Raw genomic sequence first — 27,471 nt, 5'->3', positions numbered from 1 at the left:
GGAAAGATTATAGACGGTGCCCACTCTGCCTCCTGCCAGCCTCATGACCTTAACCAGTTTTCCAAAGCCTCTGTGTCGGTTCCTTTACCTATAAAATCAAACAAATAATAGAACCTATTTTAATTTTTAAATTAAAAATAATTTTTAACTGGTGTATAGTTGATTGACACTGTTGTGTTAGTTTCTGGTGCATAGCAAAGTGATTCAGTTATACACACAATTCATTTTCATGGTTTTTTTTCCCCCATAATGTTGTATCCCAGGGCATTGAACCTAGTTCCCTGTACTCTATTAGTCAGTTCAGTTCAGTCACTCAGTCATGTCTGACTCTTTGCGACCCCATGAATCGCAGCACACCAGGCCTCCCTGTCCATCACCAACTCCCAGAGTCACTCAAACTCATGTCCATCGAATCAGTGATGCCATCCAGCCATCTCATCCTCTGTCGTCCCCTTCTCCTCCTGCCCCCAATCCCTCCCAGCATCAGAGTCTTTTCCAGTGAGTCAACTCTTTGCATGAGGTGGCCAAACTATTGGAGTTTCAGCTTCAGCATCAGTCCTTCCAATGAATACCCAGGACTGATCTCCCTTAGAATGGACTGGTTGGACCTCCTTGCAGTCCAAGCGACTCTCAAGAGTCTTCTCCAATACCACAGTTCAAAAGCATCAATTCTTCAGTGCTCAGCTTTCTTCACAGTCCAACTCTCACATCCATACATGACCACTGGAAAAACTATAGCCTTGACTAGACAGACCTTTGTTGGCAAAGTAATGTCTCTGCTTTTTAATATGCTATCTAGGTTGGTCATAACTTTCTTTCCAAGGAGTAAGCGTCTTTTAATTTCATGGCTGCAATCACCATCTGCCATGATTTTGGAGCCCAAAAATATAAAGTCTGACACTGTTTCCAGTTTCCCCATCTATTTCCCATGAAATGATGGGGCCAGATGCCATGATCTTCATTTTCTGAATGTTGACCTTTAAGCCAACATTTTCACTCTCCTCTTTCACTTTCATCAAGAGGCTTTTGAGTTCCTCTTCACTTTCTGCCATAAGGGTGGTGTCATCTGCATATCTGAGGTTATTGATATTTCTCCCGACAATCTTGATTCCAGCTTGTGCTTCTTCCAGTCCAGCGTTTCTCATGGTGTACTCTGCATAGAAGTTAAATAAGCAGGGTGACAATATGCAGCCTTGACATACTCCTTTTCCTATTTGGAACCAGTCTGTTGTTCCATGTCCAGTTCTAACTGTTGCTTCCTGACCTGCATATAGGTTTCTCAAGAGGCAGATCAGGTGGTCTGGTATTCCCATCTCTTTCAGAATTTTCCACAGTTTATTGTGATACACATAGTCAAAGCTTTGGCATAGTCAATAAAGCAGAAATAGATGGTTTTCTGGAACTCTCTTGCTTTTTCCACTATCCAGCGGCTGTTGGCAATTTGATCTCTGGTTCCTCTTCTTTTCTAAAACTAGCGTGAACATCTGGAAGTTCACGGTTCACGTACTGCTGAAGTCTGGCTTGGAGAATTTTGAGCATTACTTTACTAGCGAGTGAGATAAGTGCAATTGTGCAGTAGTTTGAGCATTCTTTGGCATTGCCTTACTTTGTGATTGGAATGAAAACTGACTTTTTCCAGTCCTGTGGCCACTACTGAGTTTTCCAAATTTACTGGCATATTGAGTGTAGCACTTTCACAACATCATCTTTCAGGATTTGAAATAGCTCAACTGAAATTCCATCACCTCCACTAACTTTGTTCATAGTGATGCTTTCTAAGGCCCACTTGACTTCACATTCCAGGATGTCTGGCTCTAGGTGAATGATCACACCTTCGTGATTATCTGGGTCATGAAGCTCTCTTTTGTAGAGTTCTTCTGTGTATTTTTTGCCATCTCTTCTTAATATCTTCTGCTTCTGTTAGGTCCATACCATTTCTGTCCCTTATTGACCCCATCTTTTCATGAAATGTTCCCTTGGTATCTCTAATTTTCTTGAAGAGATCTCTAGTCTTTCCCATTCTGTTGCTTTTCTCTATTTCTTTGCATTGATCGCTGAGGAAGGCTTTCTTATCTCTCCTGGCTATTCTTTGGAACTCTGCATTCAGATGCTTATATCTTTCCTTTTCTCCTTTGCTTTTCACTTCTCTTCTTTTCACAGCTATTTGTAAGCTCTCTTCAGACAGCCATTTTGCATTTTTGCATTTCTTTTCCATGGGGATGGTCTTGATCCCTGTCTCCTGTACAATGTCACGAACCTCCATCCGTAGTTCATCAGGCACTCTGTCTATCAGATCTAGTCCCTTAAATCTATTTCTCACTTCACTGTATAATCGTAGGGGATTTGATTTAGGTCATACCTGAATGGTCTAGTGGTTTTCCCTACCTTCTTCAATTTAAGTCTGAATTTGGCAATAAGGAGTTCATGATCTGAGCCACAGTCAGCTCCCGGGCTTGTTTTTGCTGACTGTATAGAGTTTCTCCATCTTTGGCTGCAAAGAATATAATCAATCTGATTTTGGTGTTGACCATTTGGTGATGTCCATGTGTAGAGTCTTCTCTTGTGTTGTTGGAAGAGGGTGTTTGCTATGACCGGTGCAGACCTCCTTTTCTTGACAGACCTCTATTAGCCTTTCCCTGCTTCATTCCATATTCCAAGGCCAAATGTGCCTGTTACTCTAGGTGTTTCTTGACTTCCTATTTTTGCATTCCAGTCCCCTATAATGAAAAGGACATCTTTTTTGGGTGTTAGTTCTAAAAGGTCATGTAGGTCTTCATAGAACCATTCAACTTCAGCTTCTTCAGCCTTACTGGTTGGGGCATAGACTTGGATTACTGTGATATTGAATGGTTTGCCTTGGAAATGAACAGAGATCATTCTGTTGTTTTTGAGATTGCATCCAAGTACTGCATTTCGGACTCTTCTGTTGACCATGATGGCTGCTCCATTTCTTCTAAGGGATTCCTGCTCACAGTAGTAGATATAATGGTCATCTGAGTTAAATTCACCCATTCCAGTCCATTTCAGTTCACTGATTCCTATAATTTAATGTCAATGTTCACTCTTGTCATCTCTTGTTTGACAACTTCCAATTTGCCTTGATTCATGGACCTAACATTCCAGGTTCCTATGCAATATTGCTCTTTACAGCATCGGACCTTTCTTCTTGTACTCTATAGCAAGACCTTTTTGCTTATCTATTTTATGTGTAGCAGTTTGTATCTGCGAATCCCAAACTCCCGATTGACCTCTCTCCCGCCTCTTTTCCCCTCTGATAACCGTCCGTTTGTTTCCTACGTCTGTGGGTCTGTCTCTATTTCATTGAGTTCATTTATGTCATGGTTTAGACTCCACAGACAAGCAATATTACATGATCTTTGTCTTTCTTTTTCTGACTTACTTCACTTAGTATGATAATCTTTAGGTCCATCCAAGTTGCTGCAAATGACATTATAAATGGCATTGTTTCATTCTTTTTATGGCTGAATAATATTCCTGTGTGTGTGTGTGTGTGTATCTGACATCTTTATCCATTCATCTGTTGATGGACATGACATGCTGCTTCCTTGTCTTGGCTATTGTAAATAGCACTACTATGAACATTGCGGTACATGTATCTTTTCAAATTAGAATTTTCTCCAGAAAAAAAAGGAGATCAAACCAGTCAGTCCAAAAGGAAATCAACCCTGAATCGTCATTGGAAGGACTGATGCTGAAGATGAAGCTCCAGTACTTCAACCACCTGATGTGAAGAGCCAACTCACCAGAAAAGACTCTGATCCTGGGAAAGACAAAAGGAGAAGAGGGTGGTAGAGGATAAGATGGTTGGATAGCATCACCAGCTCAGTGATCATCAACTTAAGCAAACTCCAGGAGATGGTGAAGGACAGGGAAGCCTCACGGGCTGCAGTCCATGGGGTTGCAAAGAGTTGGACACAACTTGGTGACAGAACAACAACAACCAACCAAAAAGCTTTGTGCCCAGGAGTGGGATTGCAGGGTCATATGGTAGCTCTATTTTTAACCTTTTGAAGAACGTCCATGCTGTTTTCCATAGTGCCTACACCAATTTCCATTCCCGCCAACAGTGTAGGAGGGTAACAAAATGCTTTATGAAGCTTTGCTGCTGCTGCTAAGTCGCTTCAGTCGTGTCCGACTCTGTGCGACCCCATAGATGGCCTCCCACCAGGCTCCCCCATCCCTGGGATTCTCCAGGCAAAAACACTGGAATCGGTTGCCTTTTCCTTCTCCAATGTATGAAAGTGAAAGTGAAGTCGCTCAGTCGTGTCTGACTCTTAGCGACCCCATGGACTGCAGGCTACCAGGCTCCTCCATCCATGGGATTTTCCAGGCAAGAGTACTGGACTGGGGTGCCATTGCCTTTAGTGACAGTTAAATGAATGGACACATAGAAAGACTGTGCCCAGCACATAACAGGTGCTTGACAAGTGGCATCGGTTTCAAGCACCCACACTAACCCATGACCATGGGGAAAGGGGAGCAACAAAGACACAGAAGTATCAACTGACTCGAGGCCAATTACAGGCAGGAGGTGGGAACTTCTCTGCCGCTCCCACTCCAGCGCCATGCCCTGGGAGTCTACCCCTAGGACACCCACAAAACGAGGCAAAGTGGAATGGAGAGCAATTGCCTTCCACCTGCCTACTGGCTCCCAAGGTGGGGGAAGGGCTGGGCAACTATGTCCCTTCTGAGGATACACCCACCCTCCCCGATGAGGAAGATCGGGAGGAAGGTGAATGTACGGACACACAGCCGGTGCTCATGAATTGTGGCTTTCTTCTCCCTCCTTCTCTGGCTGTGGCCATGGAGGAAGCAGCCGGGGGTCTCCAGGCCAGAGCCATCCTTTAGCCATGATCCCAGTGTGGTTCCCCAGCAGCACGGGTCCCCTTCACTCGCTGCAAGAAGGAGATTAATGACTGTCTCTCTCCGACCCTCACCCAGGGCTTGGTCATCGAGCGCATGGGACGGAGACCCCTCCTCATCGGTGGCTTTGGGCTGATGGCCCTCTTCTTTGGGATCCTCACCATTACGCTGATGCTGCAGGTGAGAGGATGCGCCTATCCCTTCCCCAGGGAGTTCAGGATGGGCATGGCTTTCGGCCTCATGCTCTGGGACCATTGGCTCGGGAAGTCTGTGCAGTCTATAGGCAACTCTTGTGGTGTGGAGTTCCCAAGGGCATCTCAGCTTTGAAGCTGCTGAGCACTCTTGGGGAAAGGTGTTAGTAATGGGTCCTTGGACTGGGGTGGGGGCCAGGGAGGGGGAAACAAGAGACCTGACTTCTGGTCCTGTCGGGGAGTCACTAATGAGCTGTGTAATCTTGGGCAAGATCTGTCCCCCTCGAGCCTCAATTTACCCATCTGTGGAATAGAGGAGATTGCACTAGATGTCTCTGAAGATGCCCCCTCCAGCTCTCATGCTCCCACTCAGGGTGGCTGGCATGGCCCTGTGAGACTCCTGTGCAATTACCACATTGATGCCCGTGGGTACCAGCAGGGGCACTGGAGCCAGCTGCCTGATGGGAATCCTGAATGTCCCGCTTACCCTCCATGAAACTTTTGGCAAGTCACTTAACCTCTCTGCTTCTCAGGGCCCCGTGTCTAAAATGGGATGGTTACCCTATGCCCAGCCCATCCTGACCTCCCCGGGGAAGGGGCAGGCACGTCCTTTCACCTGCAGCATGAGGATTAAATAAGACATGCATTTGAAGTGCTGCAAACAGTGCCCAGAGCATAGTAAGTGCTCAGTGAATGCCTGTTTGCGGGGGGAATGGATGGAGCCATAGCTAATTCTTATGAAAGTGGTATCTTTTCCTCTAATGGTGATGAGGAAACTGAAGCATACATCTCAATGAAGAAGCTGCCCCAGCTTTCACAGCTGGGCAAGGGCAGACCTGAGATTGGATCTCAGAATCTTGGGGTTTCCTCCTGCCCCTTGCACTGCTCAGGGCAGCCTGTGTTCACTGAGCATTTACGCCATGCCTCAAGCTCATCTCAGCCCTATGGGAAGTGTGGGGCGAGGTCACAGTGGTCAGTAAGAATTTGCAATTTTCAAAAGTGAATCCCTGAATGGAAATCACATGTGGTGGTCACCTGCCAAAGGTCTTAATGTCCCCACATGTCTAGAAAAAGGCAACATCAGTGTGCTGGCGGGTTTCCCAGGTGGCATTAGTGGTAAAGAACCCACCTGCTAATGCAGGAGATGCAAGAAACGTTGAGTTCAATCCCTGGGTCAGGAAGATCCCCTGGAGGAGGGCATGGCAACCCACTCCAGTATTCTTGCCTGGAGAATCCCCATGGACAGAGGAGCCTGGTGGGCTACAGTCCATGGGGTTGCACAGAGTCAGATACTACTGAAGCGACTTAGCACATGTCTGAGAGACAGTAGCTTGTCCTTCCAAAAGGAGTTGCTGCCGGGCATGCTGACCACGCAGGAGGTGGAAATCTCTTCCTTGGGGTCATGTGCTGGCAGAGACCTTCCTTCCCCACCACCAGACAGGGTTGTTCTGGACAGAGTCTCACAGGCTCCTCGGACCAACCAAGCTAGATGTTCTGGGTCATAGTCTTTCTGGAGAGTGAGTCAGATGTCTGGAAGAGCCATCTGGGGCATGAGAACCCCTCTGGGCCTCACCCTGAGCTCTCAGAGCTCTTCCCTGCTCAGCTGCCCTCATCTCCTCTGTCACCCCAGCCCTGCTCCCCAGCAGCTGTCTGCAAAAGAGCCTGGCTCTTTCCTCTTCCCAGGGCCCTCCTTGCTCAACTGGCTCCTTGCTTTCTAAGACCCTGGCTTCCTCCTGGATCCCGCTTTCTCCAGGAAGCCTTCCCTTTCCCCTGTCTGAGTGAAGCAGCCTCCTCTGTCTTCCCCAGGATCCCAGGGGCAGACCTAAAACACTGCTTTACACACAGCCTTGGCTTTCATTGTTGAGCCATCTCTCTCTACCAATGGACAGTGAGTTGTGGGGGTGAGGACCATGCCCATATCATTTCTACATTTCCACCTCCCAGCAAGGCACCCGGGAGGACCTTGGAATAATCTGTCAAACAGATGGATGGATGGATGGATGGTTGGATGGACAGATGGACGGATGGATGGACAGATGGACGGACAGATGGGTGGATGGATGGATGGGTGGACAGATGGATGGATGGATGGATGGATGGACAGATGGATGGATGATGGATGGACAGATGGATGGATGGATGGATGGATAGATGGATGGATGAACGGGTGGATGGATGGATGGATGGACGGGTGGATGGATGGATGGACGGACGAATGGATGGATGGGCAGATAATGGATAGATGGATGGATGGGTGGATGGATGGATGGACAGATGGGTGGGTGGATGGATGGATGGGTGGATAGATGGATGGACAGATGGATGAATAGATGGATGGACAGATAGACAGATGAATGGATAGATGGATGGACAGATGGACGGATGGATGGATGGATGATTCAAGGCACCAGACCCATTTAGTACAAGAGGCTATGAGGCTCCTCCCAACCCTAGACCCTGCTGCAGCAGGAGCTGGTAGGCTTGGCTTGGCATGGAAGGGCTGTTCTGCCCTCTCCCCGCTCCCCACTCCCCTCCACCCTGGAGGCCCATGCTGGGCTCTCCTGTGCCTCTGTGCCCTTGCCCATGGGGAACCCTCTCCTGGAAATCTTTTCCTTTCCTTTTCCTCTTGCCTGACTTTGGCTCAGCCTTCAAAGGTGAGCACAGACTCCTCTCTCCCCGAGTCTCTCTTAGACTGGGCCCAGGTGCCCCAGCACCTCCACACATGCTCACCCACGCTCATCAGGTCCCAGCACTGGTGACACGAGGTTCTCATCATCACCATCCAGTCTGCTAGAGCAGAAGCGATTTCCTAAACTTCTCTCCCACCAGGCGTGAAGCCACCACCCCTACCCGCCAGACAAGTGACAGCCCCTCCAAGCATATTTAATGACATGAGTTAACTCATCTCACACCTTGTCAGGACAGCAGAGGGAGAGATAGAGTGTTTTATATGATTAATAGAGATTGGCTTAGAGAAAATTTTTTTAAAGTGAAATTGCCTGTAAAATTTTCTCATATTGCCTGCTTCCAATTAAGCCCTCAAATGGTGTTATTCATTTCTCTACCACTTACCATATGCTGTGCATGATCAGTTGCTCAGTCGTGTCTGACTCTTCGCAACTCCACAGACTGTAGCCCACCAGGCTCCTCTATCCATGGGATTTCCCAGGCAAGAATACTGGAGTGGGCTGTCATGCCCTCCTCCAGGATATCTTCCCAGCCCAGGAGTCTCCTGTTTTGGCTGGCTGATCCTTTACACTGCACCACCCGGGAAGCCGAATGCTGGGACTTTGCTAAATGCTCACAGGCGTCACGCCACTTCACTGTGACATCTGTACAGTAGACAGATGGAATGGCTTAGGGGTTATCATCATCCCCACGTTATGGATGCTGAAACTGAGGCTCAGAGATGTAAAGTGACCTGCCTACCTGAGGTCTCGCAGATGGATCAAGGAGGAGCTGGGGGCAGGGGTGGTACCCAGGTCCTCCACCCATGACTGCTTCCTCATCTGCCCAACTGCTCTCTCACAGGATCATGCACCCTGGATCCCCTACCTGAGTATCCTGTGCATTCTGGCCATCATCGCCGCCTTCTGCAGCGGGCCAGGTAAGACTCTCTTCCTCACCTGCTAGCCTAGGGATTCACGATGCCACCAGGGCAGGGCGTTCTCATTGTACGGATGCAAAGCTTGTGGTCTGAGGAAGGGCAAGAACCACTGGGAGTGGAGGGGGAATAGAGAGTCCCCACCTATTTAAATGCAGTGATTGTCTTGGTTTCCATCCAACTGATGGTCGGTAACAACCTCACTCAAAGATGAGTAGATGGTAACATACTACAACATAGCGACCTTTAACAACTGGGAGAGCTGGGAGCTGGGATGAATGAAAGATACCCAAGTTACAGTCTGTGCCCACAGAGAGGCTACCGTTTCAAATGGAAGGTATGCTGCTGCTAAGTCTGCTAAGTCGCTTCAGTCGTGTCCGACTCTGTGAGACCCCATAGACAGCAGCCCACCAGGCTCCCGTCCAAAGGATTCTCCAGGCAAGAATACTGGAGTGGGTTGCCATTTCCTTCTCCAATGCATGAAAGTGAAAAATGAAAGTGAAGTCACTCAGTCGTGTCTGACTCTTCTCGACCCCATGAACTGCAGCGCACCAGGCTCCTCCATCCATGGAATTTTCCAAGCAAGAGTACTGGAGTGGGGTGCCATTTATTCACCATTGATTATGTGCTGTACTTGGCCAAGCATTTGATGCCCGTTAACTCATTTAAGGAAGAGAAGGGAAGCTGCTTGCCTCGAGCGGGCAGTGATGGAATCGCCCAGCCCCTAGGTCCTAACCACCACCTGTCACTGTCCCTGCATGAGTGTCCAGTCTGGAGTGTTCTGAGCCCCACTTTACCCAGGACCCAGCTTCAGCCTCAGCTCTGCCGTTTCCCTAGTGGGCAGGTCCTCTGCTCTTCCAGGGCCTCAGATGGTCAGGCAGGTGAGACTAGGGCCCCTGCCATGCTTGGCTTGGGGGCCTGTGTCCTGCAGGGGCCCTGTCAGAGACCACGCTGGGGCTGGGAAGGTGTCTCCGGGCAGTTCTGACGATCACAGAGCTCTCTCCCCAAGTCCCTGCTGAGGTTCTCCTTTGTTTGGGTTTCTCTGTTGAAAACATTTCCATCAGAACAAATGGACCCGAACTTCTCTTTCTCCCTTTGCGCTGATTTTCACGGGCCTTGATGTTCCATGTCCTGTCATGTTCATCCCCACCAGGGACAACAGAAGGTTGCAGTGAGATGGTGGGCTGGGCCGTGGAATGATGGGCTGGGGTAGTATCAGACATACATACGCATGTGCGCATGTGCACACGCTGCTGCAGTGATGAGACGGCTGGAGGAACAGGAGGTATCTTCCAGGAGACAGGGGGAAGCTAACGACAAGAGGACGAACAAGGAGCCCAAGAAGCAGTTAAAGGAGATTCAAGGAGAATATGCTCCATCTCACAGGGCCGCCACACCACCCACTCCTCACGCAGCTGTCACGTCAGGGCCCCTGGAGGTGGGCAGCTGGTGGCTCCATGCAAGGCCAGGGGACCGTGGGGAGGAAACCCAAAGGGCAGTCTTTGCTCTCATGGGGCTCATAGGCTAGTGTGACCATCTCACCCAGGCTGTGTCACCTGCCCAGTGAGGCCTGTCCTGACCACTTAATCTAAAATCAACACACATGTACACAAACAAATAAGTACACACACACACGCATACACACGTGCATACACAGAGTGTACACACACACATGAAAGTGAAGAAAATGAAAGTGCAGTCGCTCAGTCGTGTCCGACTCTTTGCAACCCCGTGGACTGTAGCCTATCAGGCTCCTCAGTTCATGGACTTTTCCAGGCAAGAGTACTGGACTGGGTTGCCATTTCCTTCTCCACGGGATCTTCCCTACCCAGGGATCAAACCCAGGTCTTCCGCATTGCGGGCAGACACTTTACCATCTGCATATGTGTATACACATATGCATACACAACAAGCACACACAAACATATACCTACATACAAGTATACACATGCACACACATAATACACATACAAGTATACACACACACTCATGCATACACAAAGTATGCACACATATGCACAATACACACATATACATACACACAAGCACGCACATGTACACACATGCACACACAAAATACACACAGACATGTGCATATATACACAAAGATACACATACAAACACACACATACACACAAGTATATACATGCACACACACACACACATACAAGGATACACATACACAAATGTACACATGTGCACACACAAGCCACAGTCACTCACATACACACACATACCCTTGATCACATCATCCTGATTTACTTGCTTCTCAGCCTCTCTCCCTGCCTCATCTGCTCACAGTATTCTCAGATGAGGATTTAATACAGGATTGCCAATCTTTTTGTGTAAAGGGCAAGACAGTAAATATTTTCCAGGCCCCACAGCCTCCACGGCCACTCTGCAGCTCTGCAATGGTAGTGCAAATGCAGCCACAGACAGTGTGTAAATGAAAGATGACACGGCTGTGTCCCGAAGAAACCTTACTCACGAGCAGGTGGCAGGCTGGGTGCGGGCTGTAGGCTGTAGTCAGCTGATGTCTGATTTAGTATGTCTCCCTCGGTCTAGAAAATAAGCTCTGAAAGAACCTGTTTGTGCTTCATTATCTTATCCTCAGAGCTCAGAAGGGAGCCAGAACAGGCACTGTCATGGCTAGAGCTCTTCCAAAAAGGGGACAAGTCACCCCTAAAATGACTTGGTTAAATGCAGAGGCCATGGCTGAGGGCTTCCCTGGCCCCATCCTGCCCCATCCTGGCCTCACACATAGTAGCGTTCAGGCATTAAGCTCTCTTGATTTCACGGGATGTGTCTCACACATTGCCCCCAATCTGCATGACAGTCTTGAAATTAGGATTAACTGCTCCTGTTTACAGATGAGAAAATAAGCCCAGAGAGGTTACACAGTCCCCTAACATAAACCAGCTGGAAAAGTTTGGAGTCAAGATTGGAACCCAGATCTTTAAAACCTGCACTCTTTCCACCTTGTTGCAAAGGATAGCAGTTCACATCCATGCACTGTTCTGAGCTTTTCCAGCATTTTCCAACCTCTGATCTCTGTCGCCTGATCTAGTCCTTACACCAGTTCTCTGATAATAATAACATTTATTGAGCACTTACTATGCTCCAGGCCCTGTTCTAAGTGTTTGAATGCTCATAAACATCCTATATGAATATTAGATAACACAGAGTCAGGTTGTCAAAATAAAATAGTAACAATCAGGGATTTCACTCAGACTCAAACTTGACTAATAATTCTCAGGATACTGGTTATCATAAGATGTAGGTGAAGTTTAAAGCCATCAGCACGTCTCCCTAGATTCTTCCTTGAAGATTAGAGTGCACTCTGGTCCAGATTAAACTCCCAGGGTCTCTGAATAAAACATGCATGACAACACACATCCAGAAACTATTTTATTCATGACGCATCTTCATTTTCACTTTGATAATTACACAGCTGACACTGACATTTTCCAGTGAACTCTCCCCATAGCTATACATCCCATTCTAAATAAACCAGGTAAAGCATCCTAAAAGCATTTGTACATAAGGACTCTCTCTTATCTTTCTGCTTCAAGTACCATTATGAGACTGGATTAGCAAGTTTATAAACAGAATGGACTAGTTATTATTTTTTCTCTATTTTCCCTCTCCCTATCCCAGCTGTAAAAGGTGAATTATAGGTAAGCTGTAAAACCTTCCCTTCCCAAACTAATTTTATAGCCTTTTTATAGATGAAAAGCAAAAATCTTAATTTAATCATTTCCCCAGGCCTCATAGCTAAGAGGCGAGGGCTGGATTAGAGTTGACACCACCGTGTTCTAGGACCTGTAATCTTAACTCTGACCTATGCACATGGCTACGACTTAGTGACTGAACAACAGCAATGCACATGGTCATTACTCACTGACTGCTTGCTAAAAGGTGGGTGGAATCAGGCCCGTCGGGAAACTGACCTGCAGAACTGACACAGGATCTGGGACAAGAGAGGAAGCTTCTGTCTTTATCCTCACGTGATAGGTCTACTCTGCATTATCAGGAATCAGTCCTGTTTGTGTCAGTACAGAAAGGTACAATTTGCCATTTGTATCTAGTTGTCAAATGTCCGTGGCTGAAGGTGAATTCAGAGCACTTTGATTTTCATGGTTTCTTGCTGTTCTTGCTTCAAACGTTATCTGTACACACAGGTCAGGAGCAGTCTTTCTTCTTTGCCTCAAACTCACATATCTAAATCATAGCACCTATTGTTGACACAAAGGCTGTGTGACACATACAGACCTTCATGATGAGGTGGAACAGAACATGGGGACGCTTTCCGAGCTCCCAGGGGACCTCAGAGATTCTTTGGCAGATGAGAAACTGCCCAGGAGCTGGGATGAATTAGAACTAAGGCATCCTCAGTTCGTGAAAGAACAGAAAATTTTCAGTCCAGTTATTCACTGGAAGATTAAGCTATGCTTTCCCTGCCAAGAAGTCCTCTCACTATGACTTGATTGCTTCTACTGATGGGGAACTCTCTACCTAACAAACCAATGCTGTGGTCCAAGGTCAGGGAACTATGGCTTGTGGGCCAAATCTTGCCCATGGCCTATTTTGTATGACCCATAAGCAATGAATGGTGTTTACATTTTAAAGGGAAAACAAGAAGAATGTGTGACAGAGACCATCTGCAGTGGCCTAAAAAGCCTCATGTATTTCCCATCTGGCCTTTTTTCAGAAAAAGTTTGCCACTCCTTCTAGAATCCCTCAGTCCTGACCTTTGGAAGAAGGGAGAGTGAGCTAGCTTATGAGGGAGGGAAAGATGAATTTCAATACAGCAGAAATGCCAGGATATAAAAGGAGGTTAATAGCAAACGAACCACAAATAACCCAGCCAGGCCCGAGCAGTGGTTCTCAAACACTGCTGAATTACCTGGGAAGCTTTCAAAAGTCCTGATGGTCAGGCTGCATCCACGGCCAACCAAACCCTAAGCTGGCGGTGGGACCCAGGCCACATTTTCTAACACTCCCACGTGATTCCAGCTTGCAGCCAAACTTGGAAATCCCTGGGCTAGAGCCAGCTTTCCCAACTCTGTCTGAAAGCATTACAATCCCCTGAGGGGTTTAGGGAACTACAGTGAATGCTGATTCGGACCTCACCTGACACAGGCTTCGTTGGACCTCCAGTGTTGAACCCGGTGAGAACCGCTGTCCAAGATGGGTTGGGGGCGGGGGCACATCGCAGGACCCGTCGGAAGTCAGTGAGGAGCTGGAGGCAGGTCCAGGGGCATTATGTTAAGATTTACTCTGAGCTCCAGAGAGGTCTGTTTCAGGGGGATATTTAAGCATGAACTTCACGGGGCAGGTTTGCTGTGGGAAGAGATCTGGAAGGCAGATGGATGGGAAAATATATGTAGTCAAGTGGCATGAGCCAGGGGCCAGGTGGGAAACCCAGGCTACAGGAACTGAGGACCAGACTAGGGCCGTGGGCCTGGGCAGTGCCAGCTGGCAGGGACCCCATGGACATGGGCCCTGGGCTGAGTCAGGCCACTGAGGGGAAACCCACATCCCCGAGTGGGATTTGAGCGCTCTTCTGTTTTGTTCTGATAACAGCTGTTCTCCCAGGAAGAACAGTGAGTGCTGACATGATCTCTCCGTGGACAGATTGGCCTTCTTCTCCATGCACTTAAACAAAGATGCTAAATTGAACCCATCTGCACACCTGCCTGAAAGGCCTTCTTGACCCAGTCCACAAAATCTGCCTTCTGTGCTTTTTCCCAAGCTCTCGTCCTTCTTGCGGTGACTTTGGCTCCCCTCCCAACATTTGCAAATGCTGCCTTCTCGTGATCATGACTGAGTGCTGAGTTTCAGGGATTTTAGACTCTGCTCTCCATCAGTGTCTGGGAGGCTCCCTAAGGAGAGGTCCAGGTGCACCCCCCAATCTCAGATCAGACACCTCATGTTCACCCAGCAGCTGGGTGTCACCCACTCCAGCTACGGTAGCCACAAGGTTGACCAGGGCTTAGAAACTTCACGTGGACTCATATCGACAGCACATAGCTTAAGCCCCCGGGGAAATTACATGTCCAGGGGGCACTGCCACTGGAATTGTGAGATCATGTTGCATCTTGCTAAGTGGACAGGAAGGAACAGGTCCCCGGAAGAGCTGCCCTAGGAAAGCATGGCTCGGAGCTGATGGGAGAAAAATGGCCAAGGGCCTCCCAGGCAGCCTGCCCCTCCATGATTAAATGAATAAAAAATCATCTTCCCAGGAGAGAAGCTGTACTTTGCCCGAGGCAGCTTCTGTGGTGAGTGGATCAATGCAAGGAGACTTGACAGTGAGTTGAAATTAGGTGAAGGGACAGAAGGAAAATGAGAAAGGCAGTTTCCTGCTACATATTTTATTTGTGTGCATAACCCCAAGGCAGTGGCAGAGAGGCCTAATAAATGAGGCCCAGGATAAAAGAGCTTTATCTTTGAGGGAAAGGAGATGATCCTCAAAGCATGTCAACTGCAGTTTGAAAAGTCTTAACGATGAACAGACTGTGCTGGCTCTGAGTTCAGCCTTCTAAGGGCAGTTTACCAGCCAGTGGGGAGGACTGATGCACCCTGGTCCACGCAGCAAGATGAAGTTGATCACTGTTCGTATAAATGGGTGAATCAGGATCTGATCTGAGCTTTCCAGAAGGCTTGTGATGTCCCGATGAGGGAGTATGCCAAACGCCCAGGGAGCATGTGATGATGTTTAAATGATGTTAGTTGCTCACTCGTGTCCGACTCTTTGCGACCCCAAGGATTGTAGCCCATCGGGTTCGTCTGTCCATGGAATTCTCCAGGCAAGAATACTGGAATGGGGTTGCCATTCCCTTCTCCAGGGGATCCTCCCAACTCAGGGATAGAACCCAGGTCTCCTACATTGCAGGCAGATTCTTTACCCGTTGAGCCACTGGGGAAGTTCAGGACACTCCTATCACTCAGGAAATTCCAAGGGTTTGAGGAACTCCATGTTTTGTGCCAGGAACTGTGCTCTCTGCCAGAAACCAGGGGGAAAAGCCAAATGTATATTTATTATCCCACAGTGCCAGGCTCTGGGCCAGGATTGCAGGTAAAGAATGAATGAGACAGCGTTGCTGCCACCACGGAAGAGCAGCTGCACAGTGTACAAATGACTCACCCAAGGTCACACAGCAAGAGCAGCAGAGCTGAGAGCGAGACCCGGGCAGTGACCCTCTGGACCCTCTCTCCCCACCAAGCACCCCGCCTGGCGTGGCTTGGTGGCTCATACTCCTGCGGTCCTGGGTCCTGGGGCCCGTGGGAGGGTTCTCAAATATCCCATCCAGACATTGATCTGTCTGTAGACTGAAAAGATGCACAACCTGGAAGGTGAGAATTAATTTAATTCAGCAGACAAAACTGAGGACAAAACTAAGCCCAGGAGGCAGCCTGAGACAGCTCTGAGAGACCGCTCCAAAGAGACAAGGGAGGAGCTGAGATATATAGTTTTTTCAGCAAAGACCAGGTAGTTGGAACATCAAAAGATTACTGTTCATTAAAGAAAACAGATACCTTAAGGATGTTAAGGAATTTAGTGCTTTTCTGTGTCTTGGGAAGATGCAAGAGTCTGGGCTCACTGAAATCATTCCTTTGATCCGCACCTTAGCTAGTGGAGGCCAGTATCCTGTTTTTTCCAGGCTTCCCAGGTGGCGCTAGTGGTAAAGAACCCGCCTGCCAATGCAGGAGATATAAGAGACGAGGGTTCAACCCCTGGGTTGGGAAGATCCCCTGGAGGAGGGCATGGCAACCCACTCCACTATTCTTGCCTGGAGAATCCCATGGACAGAGGAGCCTGGCGAGTCACATGGGGCAGAGTCCATGGGGTCACAAAGGGTCAGACACAACTGAATCAACTTAGCATGCATGCACGCGTCCTGTTCTTTCCAGTCCTGAGTCCCCTGGGGTGCACTGTTGGGGTGACTGCAGGGACTGGCAGCCCATTTGCCTCCATCCTGAGTCCCCTCAGGGCTCACCACTGGGGGCAGCTGTTTACTAGTGTGGCAGGCAACAGATTTCATTCACCACAGTTAGACGTCCACCTTGGACCTTTCACCCTCTGTGGCCTTGGCACCACGGAGCCTTTGGAGCACTGGCCACAGAGGTCCACTGAGGGTGGGAGAGAGGCCAGAAGTCCACCTGTTCAGCCACTGGCCAAGGTTGCCCCTTGAAGGGGACCCTCCCACAGGCACTGTTGGAAGTGCCAGCCAGGATCTGGGAACTGAACTTTGAGAGTCCACCCTGATGGAGCCCATGAGACCCAGAAAGGGGAGAGGCTAAGCCCAGCAGACCCAAGAGGAGAGCCTGGGGAGGGGTGAAGGGAGAAGAGTCAAGGGAAATAGAGTCCAAACCACACACATGTGTGACGTGAACTGAGTGCCAGCCTGGCACCTGCTCTGTCTAGTGGGGAAGAGATGGAAAACATGCTGCTCCTGCCCTGGAGGAGCCCACGGGAGACAGACCTGGGAATGGATGATCTCGTTCAGTGGATTTACCCGAGGGCAGGAGCGGGAAGAAAGGAGGTGGAACCAGGGGATGTCAAGTGGCCAGCATTTGGGCAAATGTTGCTTGGACATGATCCCATTGAATTCTCTCGAGTCTGCAAGGTTGGATCCATCATCTTACAGCTGGCAAAGGTGGATGGAAGTCAAGAGTCAGCCCTGCTCTGTCTGCCTCTGAACCCCATGCCATGGGGCAGGCGCTGTGCCAGACCCAGTGCATGGGCGAGGTTCTGTCCCTCGGAAATGCTGCCCCAAGAGGAAGCTCAGCGAGCAGACAGCAAGGCCTCAGCTGCCTGGTCAGGGGTCAGGGCAGGAGGCCAGGCCCTGCTTGGAAGAGATCCTCCCCAAGTATGAGTCTAGCACAATGCCTGGCAGTTATAGGTACCCAGACATTTCTGCTTGTTGAGTGAATGAATAAATGAGAGAGTAATTCCATCCATGGCCTTGGCCTCCACTCTACATTAAGTAGGCCAGAATTTAGATGGAGGTCAAGTCAGATGATTCATTTCCCCTCAGAAGTTAAGAAACTCTGTGCAAAACAGAGTAATAAGTACATCAATCTCTAACTTTCTTGATCAAGGAGTAATGATTGGGTGAAAGACATCAGTCTATATACATTAAAACGATTAGAGCTATAAATCAAGAGATCTTACCCTGACACCAAATAGGTATACAGTCCTAATTTTTTTTAACGGTTTAATGACAATAAATGGGAATCTCTCACAAGTCCAGGCTTAAAAAAAAAGTAGCAGTCATTGCTCAGGACATATTTGTATCTCTAAAAGGGATTGATGCAGAAGGTGAGGTTGAACTCCAGTAGTGTGGATTCTAATTCTTAGCTGTCTCCATGCAGTAGTGGATACCAAATGCCCACGCCCATTACCTTCTGGGATCTGGGGTGAGGACTTATGAGATAACCTCTTTCTAAAACTGCCCTGCAGACTCTCAACTATCATAGAAATTTGCAATTAGGTCAAGGACCAGCACGAAGGTATTGTCAGCTGGGATTTTAAAGGAAATTGCACAAATGGCCTATTTTCAGAGGAAAGGCAGGTGAATGGGTTCAATAGAAAAGATGGAGACATGTGATAAATACGGACAGAGGGAAGTGCCACCCCCCCGCCCCGCCCCCGCCAAGCCTGAGCAGGCATCAGGGAGATGAATTTTAATTAATATTCTTTCCTCCCAAATAAGAGAAATAGATACTAAGAAACAATATTGCACTGTGAAGACTGAGCTTGACAGCTCTGTGGAGCTCTGTGGACCGTTGCTATATTTAAGACTTTTGCCACCATCTCCACCTCCAAGAACTAATTTTCATCCCAGTTGAGAATGCATGATGGAGGTAAACGCGTAGATTTTTTTTAGTCAGTCCAAGCTGTAACTTCATCCCCAAGAGCATGAAGAGGAATGAGAAACGTCCCAACCAGGAGCTTGGAACCCAGGTTAGAGGCAGTTTCCAAGTAAAGAAAAAGAAGAGGAAGTAGTTGGCTCTCACTGGAGAGGGGGGCTGGATTGACAGTTGAGGCTCAGAGAGGTTAAGTGCTCCACCCAAAGTCACACCGCAAATGAGCAGGGGAGCCAGGATTCCAGTTCAGGTTGGTGTGAATCTAGAGCCCGACCTCTTAACATCCACACACAGTAGGCTACCAAGAGAAATCAGGACCCTGGCGCTGTGGAAGCGTGGAGAAGACCCTTACCTGGACTAGTGGGAAGTCAGGTTACCTGGAGGGGGTAAAGTTAAACTGATTTCTGAGTGTTGAGTTGAAACGAGCCGAGCCACCAATCATGGGTTCTCAGAGCGTGCACTGCCCACAGTGCCCCGTCTAAAGACACATCATCCCCGTGTTAGACAGACACAAACATAGGAGAACATCAGCCCATAGGCAAACCCAGCCGTGCATACACGCTGGAAAGCACGCCTCGCACAGTGGTTCACACATACACGTACACCTGCGTGTGTGACCCCCCTCTCCAGATGTTCCCCAAGGTTCCTTTCTTATCCACTCTCAGCAGCCTGATGGCCATCCCTTGCCTGACTTCATATCTGGCCTGGGTGCCCACCATCAGGGTGGGAGGTGGGAGGAGCCCAGTTGTGCCTGGCCTGGGGGAGCAGATGGTTGGCACGCATGGTCACCAGCCAGGGCTGCCGCCTGTCAGGTGTCTGGAGAGTTTCCTCAGTGAAGCCAAGCTGGGCCACGGTGTGTGATGGTTCAGGTCATACAGAAACCTACTTAATTTAAGAAGTCTTTTTCCTTGAGGAAGGGACACATTTTCTTGTTTGCAAAAGTGCCATTTGGATCAGCGGTGGCCCAGCTATAAAGAAAAGGAAGGAACATCTGGGCAGAGGCCAGAAGTCAGAAAGCAGAGTGTGTTGGTGGATTCTGAGGACACAGAGTGTTACAGGAGGAGAGAGTGGGAACGCGGGGGCAGCAGGGAAGGTCCAGACACAAAGAAAACGGAGCCAGGTCATTGCGGCCTTCACAGGCTGGAAGAGCTATTAGTAGACTTTGTCCTCCCGGAAGTAGGCAGCCACTGAGGAGTTTCAGGCTACAGTGTGACATTATCAGACTGCTGTTTTAAAAGTCTGTAGTGTGGAGACTGAGTGGAGGGGAAATACGGAAGATGGGAGAGGCTTGAATGCATGCATGCTCAGTCACTAAGAGACATGTCCAGTTCTTTGCGACCCCATGGACTGTAGCCCTCTAGGCTCCTCTGCCCCTGGGATTCTCCAGGCAAGAATACTGGAGTGGAATGGGGTACTATCTCTTCTTCCAGGGGATCTTCTTGACCCAGGGATCAAGCCCAAGTCTCCTGCATCTCCTGCATTGCAGGCAGATTCTTTACCACTTGAACCATCTGGGAAGCCTGGGAGAGGCCTACTAGGCGTAAATTAGGGGTCATTAAGGAATTTGTATTAGGGAGCTATCACTGTGTAACAAATAACCCCAAAACTTAGCAGATTAAGCAATGCTGCTGCTGCTGCCAAGTCGCTTCAGTCGTGTCCGACTCTGTGCGACCCCATAGACATTACCGTCTATAACTGCCAACATGACCAACTCAATGGACATGAGTTTGAGCAAGCTCCGGGAGATGGTGAAGGACAGGGAAGCCTGGTGTGAGGCAGTCCATGGGGTCTCAAAGAGTTGGATACAGCTGAGCGACTGAACAACAACAAACCTACCATTGCTCCCAAGTCTGCGCCCTGACACAGTAGTTTTGCTCCACCTGGCCCAGGCTTTGCTGATTTTCATGCAGATTGGATGGATTCCAGTCAGTCCAAGGTGGCCTCAACCACTGATCTGTAATCAAGAGGAGTGACTCAATGTCTGTCACCACCCAGCAGGCTAGCCCAGCTCATTTACACGATGTTAGACAAGTCGTAGGAAAGAAATGTGCAAAACCTGCCAAGGTCCAGGCTTGACATCACTACTGTCCCTTTCTCTTGGCCAAAGGGAGTCAAAAAGCCAGCTCAGAACTAAGTGTGGAGAAACGATTTTACCTCCATTTGGAGGGGCTGAAAGTACCATGGCCACTCTGCAATCTCTCCAGAAGCTGTGACTGTAGACTAGGCAAGGGATGACAACTCAGGACTCTCATTTAGGGAGAAATAGGTGTCATCCGTTCATTTACCCATGTCACAAATAATTATTGAATGCAAACTGAAAAAGCCATCCTTCAAGTCCTGGCAATACAGTGGTGAGCCAAACGCACACACGCACACACACGCACACAGCCCCTCCCCTCGAGGGAGCTTACTTTAAGTGACAGTCAGAAGTTAGCGTTCCTGCTGGAAACGTATGACAGACTCCACTGACATAATTTGAAAAGGCAAACTGCAGTGGTGAAGACAGGCTACAGGATAATGTCCAAGACCCTAATTATTTGGAAGGTCTCAGCATATGACGTGAACACCCACTCCCCCACTTATTGGCTGTGCATAAAGCAAAGCAATTTACGGAAAGTTAATTCATCAAAAGTCGACTCACTGGTCAAATCGCTGAAAGCCATGTCATAGAGAAAAACTCTTTGCAGAATTTATCTTATTTCTTTTAATTATCTCTCAAGAATGTAGAGACTTTTGTATGGAACACAACAATTTTAACACCTTTCGTTGATTTCAGTGTTGCTGTTCATTTTGCCTGCATAAGTGAATTTGGAAAAATGTCCTCCCTTTTTTAAAATTTAGTTCCTTGGGGCAAAAAAAAAGCATAGCTGAGCGGCATAAAATATATCTGTATCCACAGTAAGAATATATGTGTTCCTCGCTCTCCAAATCCATTTTATTCCAAAGACTGATACACACAGTAAGTAACAGGGTTTGGATAGCAAGAGATATATCAACACATTTATGTTACTTTCTTTGACTCCTGAGTTTGGAAAGACAGAGTTTGGATAGCAAAGGCGCAGAGAGCAAGAGATACGCACCCATCGGTAGATGACGCTTCTCTTACTCATGAGTGAATTTTATATCTTTGTCTTGGCGAATTGACCTCAGTGAAATGAGCTGCTGTTGCTGCTGCTAAGTCACTTCAGTCGTGTCCGACTCTCTGCGACCCCATAGACAGCCTCCTACCAGGCTCCCCCGTCCCTGGGATTCTCCAGGCAAGGACACTGGAGTGGGTTGCCATTTCCTTCTCCAGTGCATGAAAGTGAAAAGTGAAAGTGGAGTCGCTCAGTCGTGTCTGACTCTTAGTAACCTCACGGACTGCAGCCTACTAGGCTCCTCTGTCCATGGGATTTTCCAGGCAAGAGTACTTGAGTGGGGTGCCATCGCCTTCTCCGAGCAGTGAAATGAGAGGCTGTGCCAAATTCAGGCTTCCCTTGTGGCTCAGATGGTAAAGAATTTTGACTATAATTTGGGAGACCTGGGTTCAATCCCTGAGTCAGGAAGGCAACCCCACTCCAGTATTCTTGCCTAGAGAATTCCATAGACAGAGGAGCCAGATTAGGGGCTCTAGCTGGGTGTCTGTGTTTCAGAACCCACTGTTTTTCTCCCTATCCACCATCCAGGCTGCTGGGTAGGCAACAGGATTGGCATTTTAGCACATTTTCTGGAAGATTCCCAAGTAGACAGTTTAGCCCAAAAGCACTGTCTTGTTTGTAGAAGTTTTCAGGCTTAGTAACCAACTCTGGGGCTACCCAGAGACCCATACCTGTAAGCTGGCCAAACTGACCACTGGCTACCCACTTCTCCACAGCTCTCAGGACAACACAAAAGTCGTTTGAGAATGCTGACAGTGTGAACAATCGAGTATATAGCCAGCATTTCAGATTCTGTGCTGAGTATTTCACTCAAGCCATCTTACCCAGCCCTCAATGAGCCCTGCAGGCAGATTGTCTTATTCCCATTTTGACCATGAGGAAGATGAGCCTCCAAACGTTTGTGGCTCCTCTAAGTCATACATGTAGATGCTACTGATGTCAGAGGGTGGCGATGTTTGTGCTCTTTTCTACCATAATGCAGTGAACATTGATTCTCCCTCCAAGATTCACATTCACTCAGAACCTCAGAAAACGTCCCTGTTTAGAAAGAAGATCATTGCCTGTGTAATTAGCTAACGATCTCAAGATGACATCATTCTAGAGCCAGTTCAGTTCAGTTGAGTCACTCAGTTGTGTCTGACTCTTTGCGACCCCATGGACTGCAGCACACCAGCCTTCCCTGTCTATCACCAACTCCCGGAGCTTGCTCAAACTCATGTCCATTGAGTCGGTGATGCCATCTAACCGTCTCATTCTCTGCCGTCCCCTTCTCCTCCTGCCTTCAATCATTCCCAGCATCAGGATCTTTTCCAGTGAGTCAGTTCTTCGCATCAGGTGGCCAAAGTAGTGGAACTTCAGCTTCAGCTTCAGTCCTTCCAATGAATATTCAGCACTGATTTCCCTTAGGATTGACTAGAGCCAGGGTGGGCCTTAAATCCAATGACTGGTGTCTTATAAGACAAGGAGAGGACAGAGAGAGAGACACAGTGGTAATGTGAAGATGGAGGCAGAGATCAGAGTGATGATCCTACAAGCCAGTGTCAGCAACACCACATGTTAGGAGAAAGGCCTGGAGACTTCCCTGGTGGCACAGTGGATAGGAATCCACCCACCAAAGCAGGGAACACGGGTTCCATCCCTGGTCTGGGAAGATTCCACGAGCCGTGGAGCAACTAAGCCCACGCTCCACAACTCCTGAGCCTGCACTCTAGGGCCCGGGAGCCCACAACGACTGAGCCCCTGTTCTACAACTACTGAAGGCCTTGGACCCAGAACCTGTGCTTCGCAACCAGAGAAGCCACTACAGTGAGAAGCTTGTGCAGCTCAGAGAAAGCCCGCGTGCCACAATGAAGACCCAGCACAACCAAAAATAAATAAATAATACAAACGATTTTAAAAATAAAAAAGAGAAAGGCATGGAATGGTTTCTCCCTCACAACCTCCAGAGAAAACTAACCCTACCAACGCCTCCATTTCAGACTTCTCGCCTTCAGAACTGCGAGAGAATAAATATGTTGTTTTTAGTCGCTGCGTTTTGGTGATGTGTTAGAGCAGCCCTAGGAAGCTAGCCATGATGTTGGCAGGAAAATATTTTCTGTCTCCCAGGCAGCAGTCGACGTGGGGCCAGTGGGCTTTGGAAATGACAGACTTCCATCATCCAGCTATCCTCATCCGCATCATCACTAATGCCAAACAGATGGTGGGGCAAGCTGCTCTCCAAGCTCATGGTGAGCTTTCTGCTTATTCAGGAAGACCAAGGGGAACTTTTAGAATTAATATTATCTTCCTTAGGCAGAGCACCTGTTCAGAGCTAGGTACCACAGTCACCCTCATCCTCAGAGCATCCTGCCAAGGAAACACTCTATTTGCGACAGGGTCACCTGGGCTCCAGGAACCTGCCTTGCTCGCATCACATAGTCAGAGATATCCCAGGATTTGAACCTACATCTATCTGACTCTGACATCACCTTTCCTGCCACTCTCCCTCCTGTTTTTCCAGACACTTCATTTCCTTCCTTATCTCTTTTCTGCAGCCTAAGGCAGAGTTAATTAGTGAGTTTATTTCCTGTCGTGTTAATTCGGCAGTGCGCTCTATGACTGTCTGCCAAGTTGTCCCCAGAAAAGATGGTCCCTCAGAAGCAATCCTAAGCAAACGCTGTTCTGAGAGTGAATTTGAGCCCTCCAGGGTTTCAGGGCAGAAGCCTGGATATGCAACAGAAAGATGGAAAGTTTTGAAAACACTGGTTCTACAGCCCCAGAGTCGGTGACACCCCCTTGGCTTCTAGACTTCCCTGTGATTCCCCCAGCAGCAGTCTTCCTCCTGGCTGGGATGGAGCGATCCTGGGACCAGGCAGGGGGATTTGCCACTTAGTTGTTCCTTGCAGCCTCTGAGATGGTGAGAGTAGGAGTCTCTGTTTAGGTGATTAGTGTCCCATGGCTGCTATACCCAAGTGCTGCGAACAAATGGCTTTAACAACAGAAGCCTCGTCTGTCACAATCTGGAGACCGGACGTCCAGAATCAAGGTATCAGGAGAGCTGAGCTCCTTCAGAGGCTCAGAGGAGAATCTGCCCACACCTGCCTCCTGGCTCCTGATGGCTGCCAGCATTCCTTGACTTGTAGCCACAGCCCTCCAATCTCTGCCGCCTCTTTGTGTTGCCTCCTTTTCTATGTACTCCCAAGCCCCTCCCACTTCTCGCTTACAAATGTGGTTAAAAATAAATTCACAAGCTGAAGGTTGAGAGTTATGTTTTATTAGGCAGGAAATTTTAGGACATCAAGTCTGGGAGGCAGCATCTCAAGTGACCCAAGAGAAGTGCTCTGAGAGGGGTGGTGGGGGAGGAGACAAGTTATATCAAACGAAGTTATATCTTGCAAGTTATATTAAGACAAGTTATATCAAACAAGCTATATCTTGCAACGAAGAGCAGGTAGTCTGACTTCAAAATACAATTGTTAATAAAAGAAAACCAGATATCTCAAGTTAAAGAACTCAGCCCTTTTCTATTTATGGGTAGATGCAAGAGTCTGGGCTCACTAAAATCATTTCTTTTATATGCATCTCGGCTATCTGGGCTTCCCTTGTGGCTCAGCTAGTAAAGAATCCACCTGCAATGCGGGAGACCTGGGTTTGATCCCTGGGTTGGGAAGATCCCCTGGAGAAGGGAAAGGCTACCCACTCCAGTGTTTTGGCCTGGAGAATTCCACGGACTGTATAGTCCATGGGGTGGCAAAGAGTCAGACACGACCATGCGACTTTTTCACTTTCAGCTGTCTGGGACCAGTATCCTGTGTTTTCACATCCTGAGTTCGCTCAGGGCTCACCTGTTCACCCTTGGTGGTGGCTACAATCACTGATGACTGTAACATCCTCTATTTACTGACATGGCAGGAAAGATGTATATGATTGCATTTAGAACCCATGCTGATAATCCAGGATAAGCACCTCCTTAGCCTGGATTTTAAGAACTTTAACTTAAGCATCCCTTTTGCCATAGAAAGCAGTATTCATAGGCTCCAGGGATTAGGAGATGGGGTACATGGAGGGCCCCACCTTGCTCCTGTGATGGCAGAAGGGCTTACAGTTCAGCAATTGCACCCCTCAATCTTCACACAAATGCTCTCTCCTTCTCTCCTGTCTCACCCACTTCTAATCTCACCGTGGGTGAAGGGGCTCGAGAGCCGAGAACCAACCTTGTTGGCTGTCCCTGTGCAGGCAGAAACCCGTGGCTGACTTTGAATTGCCGCCTCTGTTGTGTCTTGGTTCTGAGTCCAAATGAAGCTCTGTTTTAACCTCCTGTTACCCATGCAATGTAAATGTTAACTAACACGACGTGACTACAAGGCAAGAAGTCACCTTTGCTAAACAGGGTCTGGAAGGTATTAAAAGGAGCAGAAGCAGGGTCTTCTTTTTGAGGGATTACTAGAAGTAATTCTTGGGGGCAAGGCAGGGTGGGGCAGGGGCTGTGTCAGAGTCCTGTGGCTGCTGTTACGGACCCCCACTTACCTCAGAACAAATGTACATTTATTCTCCAGGTTTCTGGGGTCCAGAAGCCTAAAGCCATCGTCAATGGGACAGAGTCAAGGTGTCTGCAGGGCTGGTTCCTTCTGGTCTGGGAGAGTTTGTTTTCTGGCCTTTCCCTACTTAGAGGTTGCCCACATGCCTTGGCTTGTGGCTTCTTCCCCAATCTTCAAAGCCAACTGGGTAGCACCTTCTCTCCTCTCTGACCCCCTGCCTCCCTTTTATAAGGACCTTGTAATTTTATTGGGCCCACCTGGACTGAGGGTTTCCCAGGTGGCTCGGTGGTAAAGAATCCACCTGCCAGTGCAGGAGATGAAAGAGACGCAGGTTCCATCCCTGAGTCAGGAAGATCCCCGGGAGTAGGAAATGGCAACCACTCCAGTATTCTTGCCTGGAAAATTCTTCCCTCCTCCACCAGAGGAGCCTGGTGGGCTGCAGTCCATGGTGTGGCAAAGAGTCAGACACAACTGAGTGACTGAGCAACTCTGCATGCACCTGAATTGGGTAGGATAATCCAGAAGAGGCTCCCCATCTCAAGATCCTAACATTATCATACCTGCAGCATCTCTTTTGTCATATCAGATAACATTCATGGTTTCTGGGGATTAGGAGTCAACATCATTGGGAAGGCAGGGGGTGGTGGTTATGCACATTCCAGGTAGTAGCAGCATTTCCTAAGGCTAACAGGCATGGGAAAGAAGGATATATTTGGAAATGGCAGGAAGTCAGGAGGCTGGTGGTGTCACGGGGGAGCTGGGAATGTTGGCAGGAGGGGCTAAGAGGTAAGCAGGTCGAGATCAGACTCTGCCTCGTAATTCAACCAGTATTTGTTGTTGTTCAGTCGCTAAATCGTGTCTGACTCTTTGACCCCAGGGACTGTAGCATGCCAGCCTCCCTTGTCCTTCACTACCTCCCGGAGTTTGCTCAAAGTCATGTCCGTTGAGTTGGTGATGCCATCCAACCATCTCATCCTGTGCTGCCCCCTTCTCTTTTGGCTTTGGTCTTTCCCAGCATCGGACTCTTTTCCAAGGAGTTGACTCTTCACATCAGGTGGCCAAAGTATAGTGAGTGTATTAATTCACTTAGGCTGCCATAACAAAGTCCTACAGACCAGGTGGCTTAAACAACAGGAATGGGTTGTCTCACAATTCTAGAGGCAGGAAGTCCAAGTCAAGGAGTCAGCAGGGTTGGTTTCTTCTGCAGCCTCTCTCCTTGGGTGCGGAAAGCCCACTTCTCACCACGTTCCCACATGGTTGTCCCT

The 27,471-nt window shown here is 48.5% G+C and overlaps 1 protein-coding gene across 3 annotated transcripts in view; it reads left to right on the top strand.

The window, feature by feature from the left end:
- The window catches only part of SLC2A9 (solute carrier family 2 member 9), a 227,341-nt gene that overhangs the window by 155,449 nt on the left and 44,421 nt on the right, over window positions 1-27,471 (top strand). For all 3 annotated transcript variants that reach the window (XM_027545036.1, XM_027545035.1, XM_027545037.1), the window contains 2 exons: window positions 4,963-5,064; window positions 8,607-8,682. In XM_027545036.1, coding sequence (XP_027400837.1) covers window positions 4,963-5,064; window positions 8,607-8,682 — 178 coding nt within the window. The remainder of the gene's footprint in view (window positions 1-4,962; window positions 5,065-8,606; window positions 8,683-27,471) is intronic.

Source organism: Bos indicus x Bos taurus, chromosome 6 (genome assembly GCF_003369695.1).
Source record: "Bos indicus x Bos taurus breed Angus x Brahman F1 hybrid chromosome 6, Bos_hybrid_MaternalHap_v2.0, whole genome shotgun sequence".
Classification (NCBI taxonomy): domain Eukaryota; kingdom Metazoa; phylum Chordata; class Mammalia; order Artiodactyla; family Bovidae; genus Bos; species Bos indicus x Bos taurus.
Note: the sequence above shows the minus strand (reverse complement) of the source record. Positions and strands in the feature narration are given on the sequence as shown.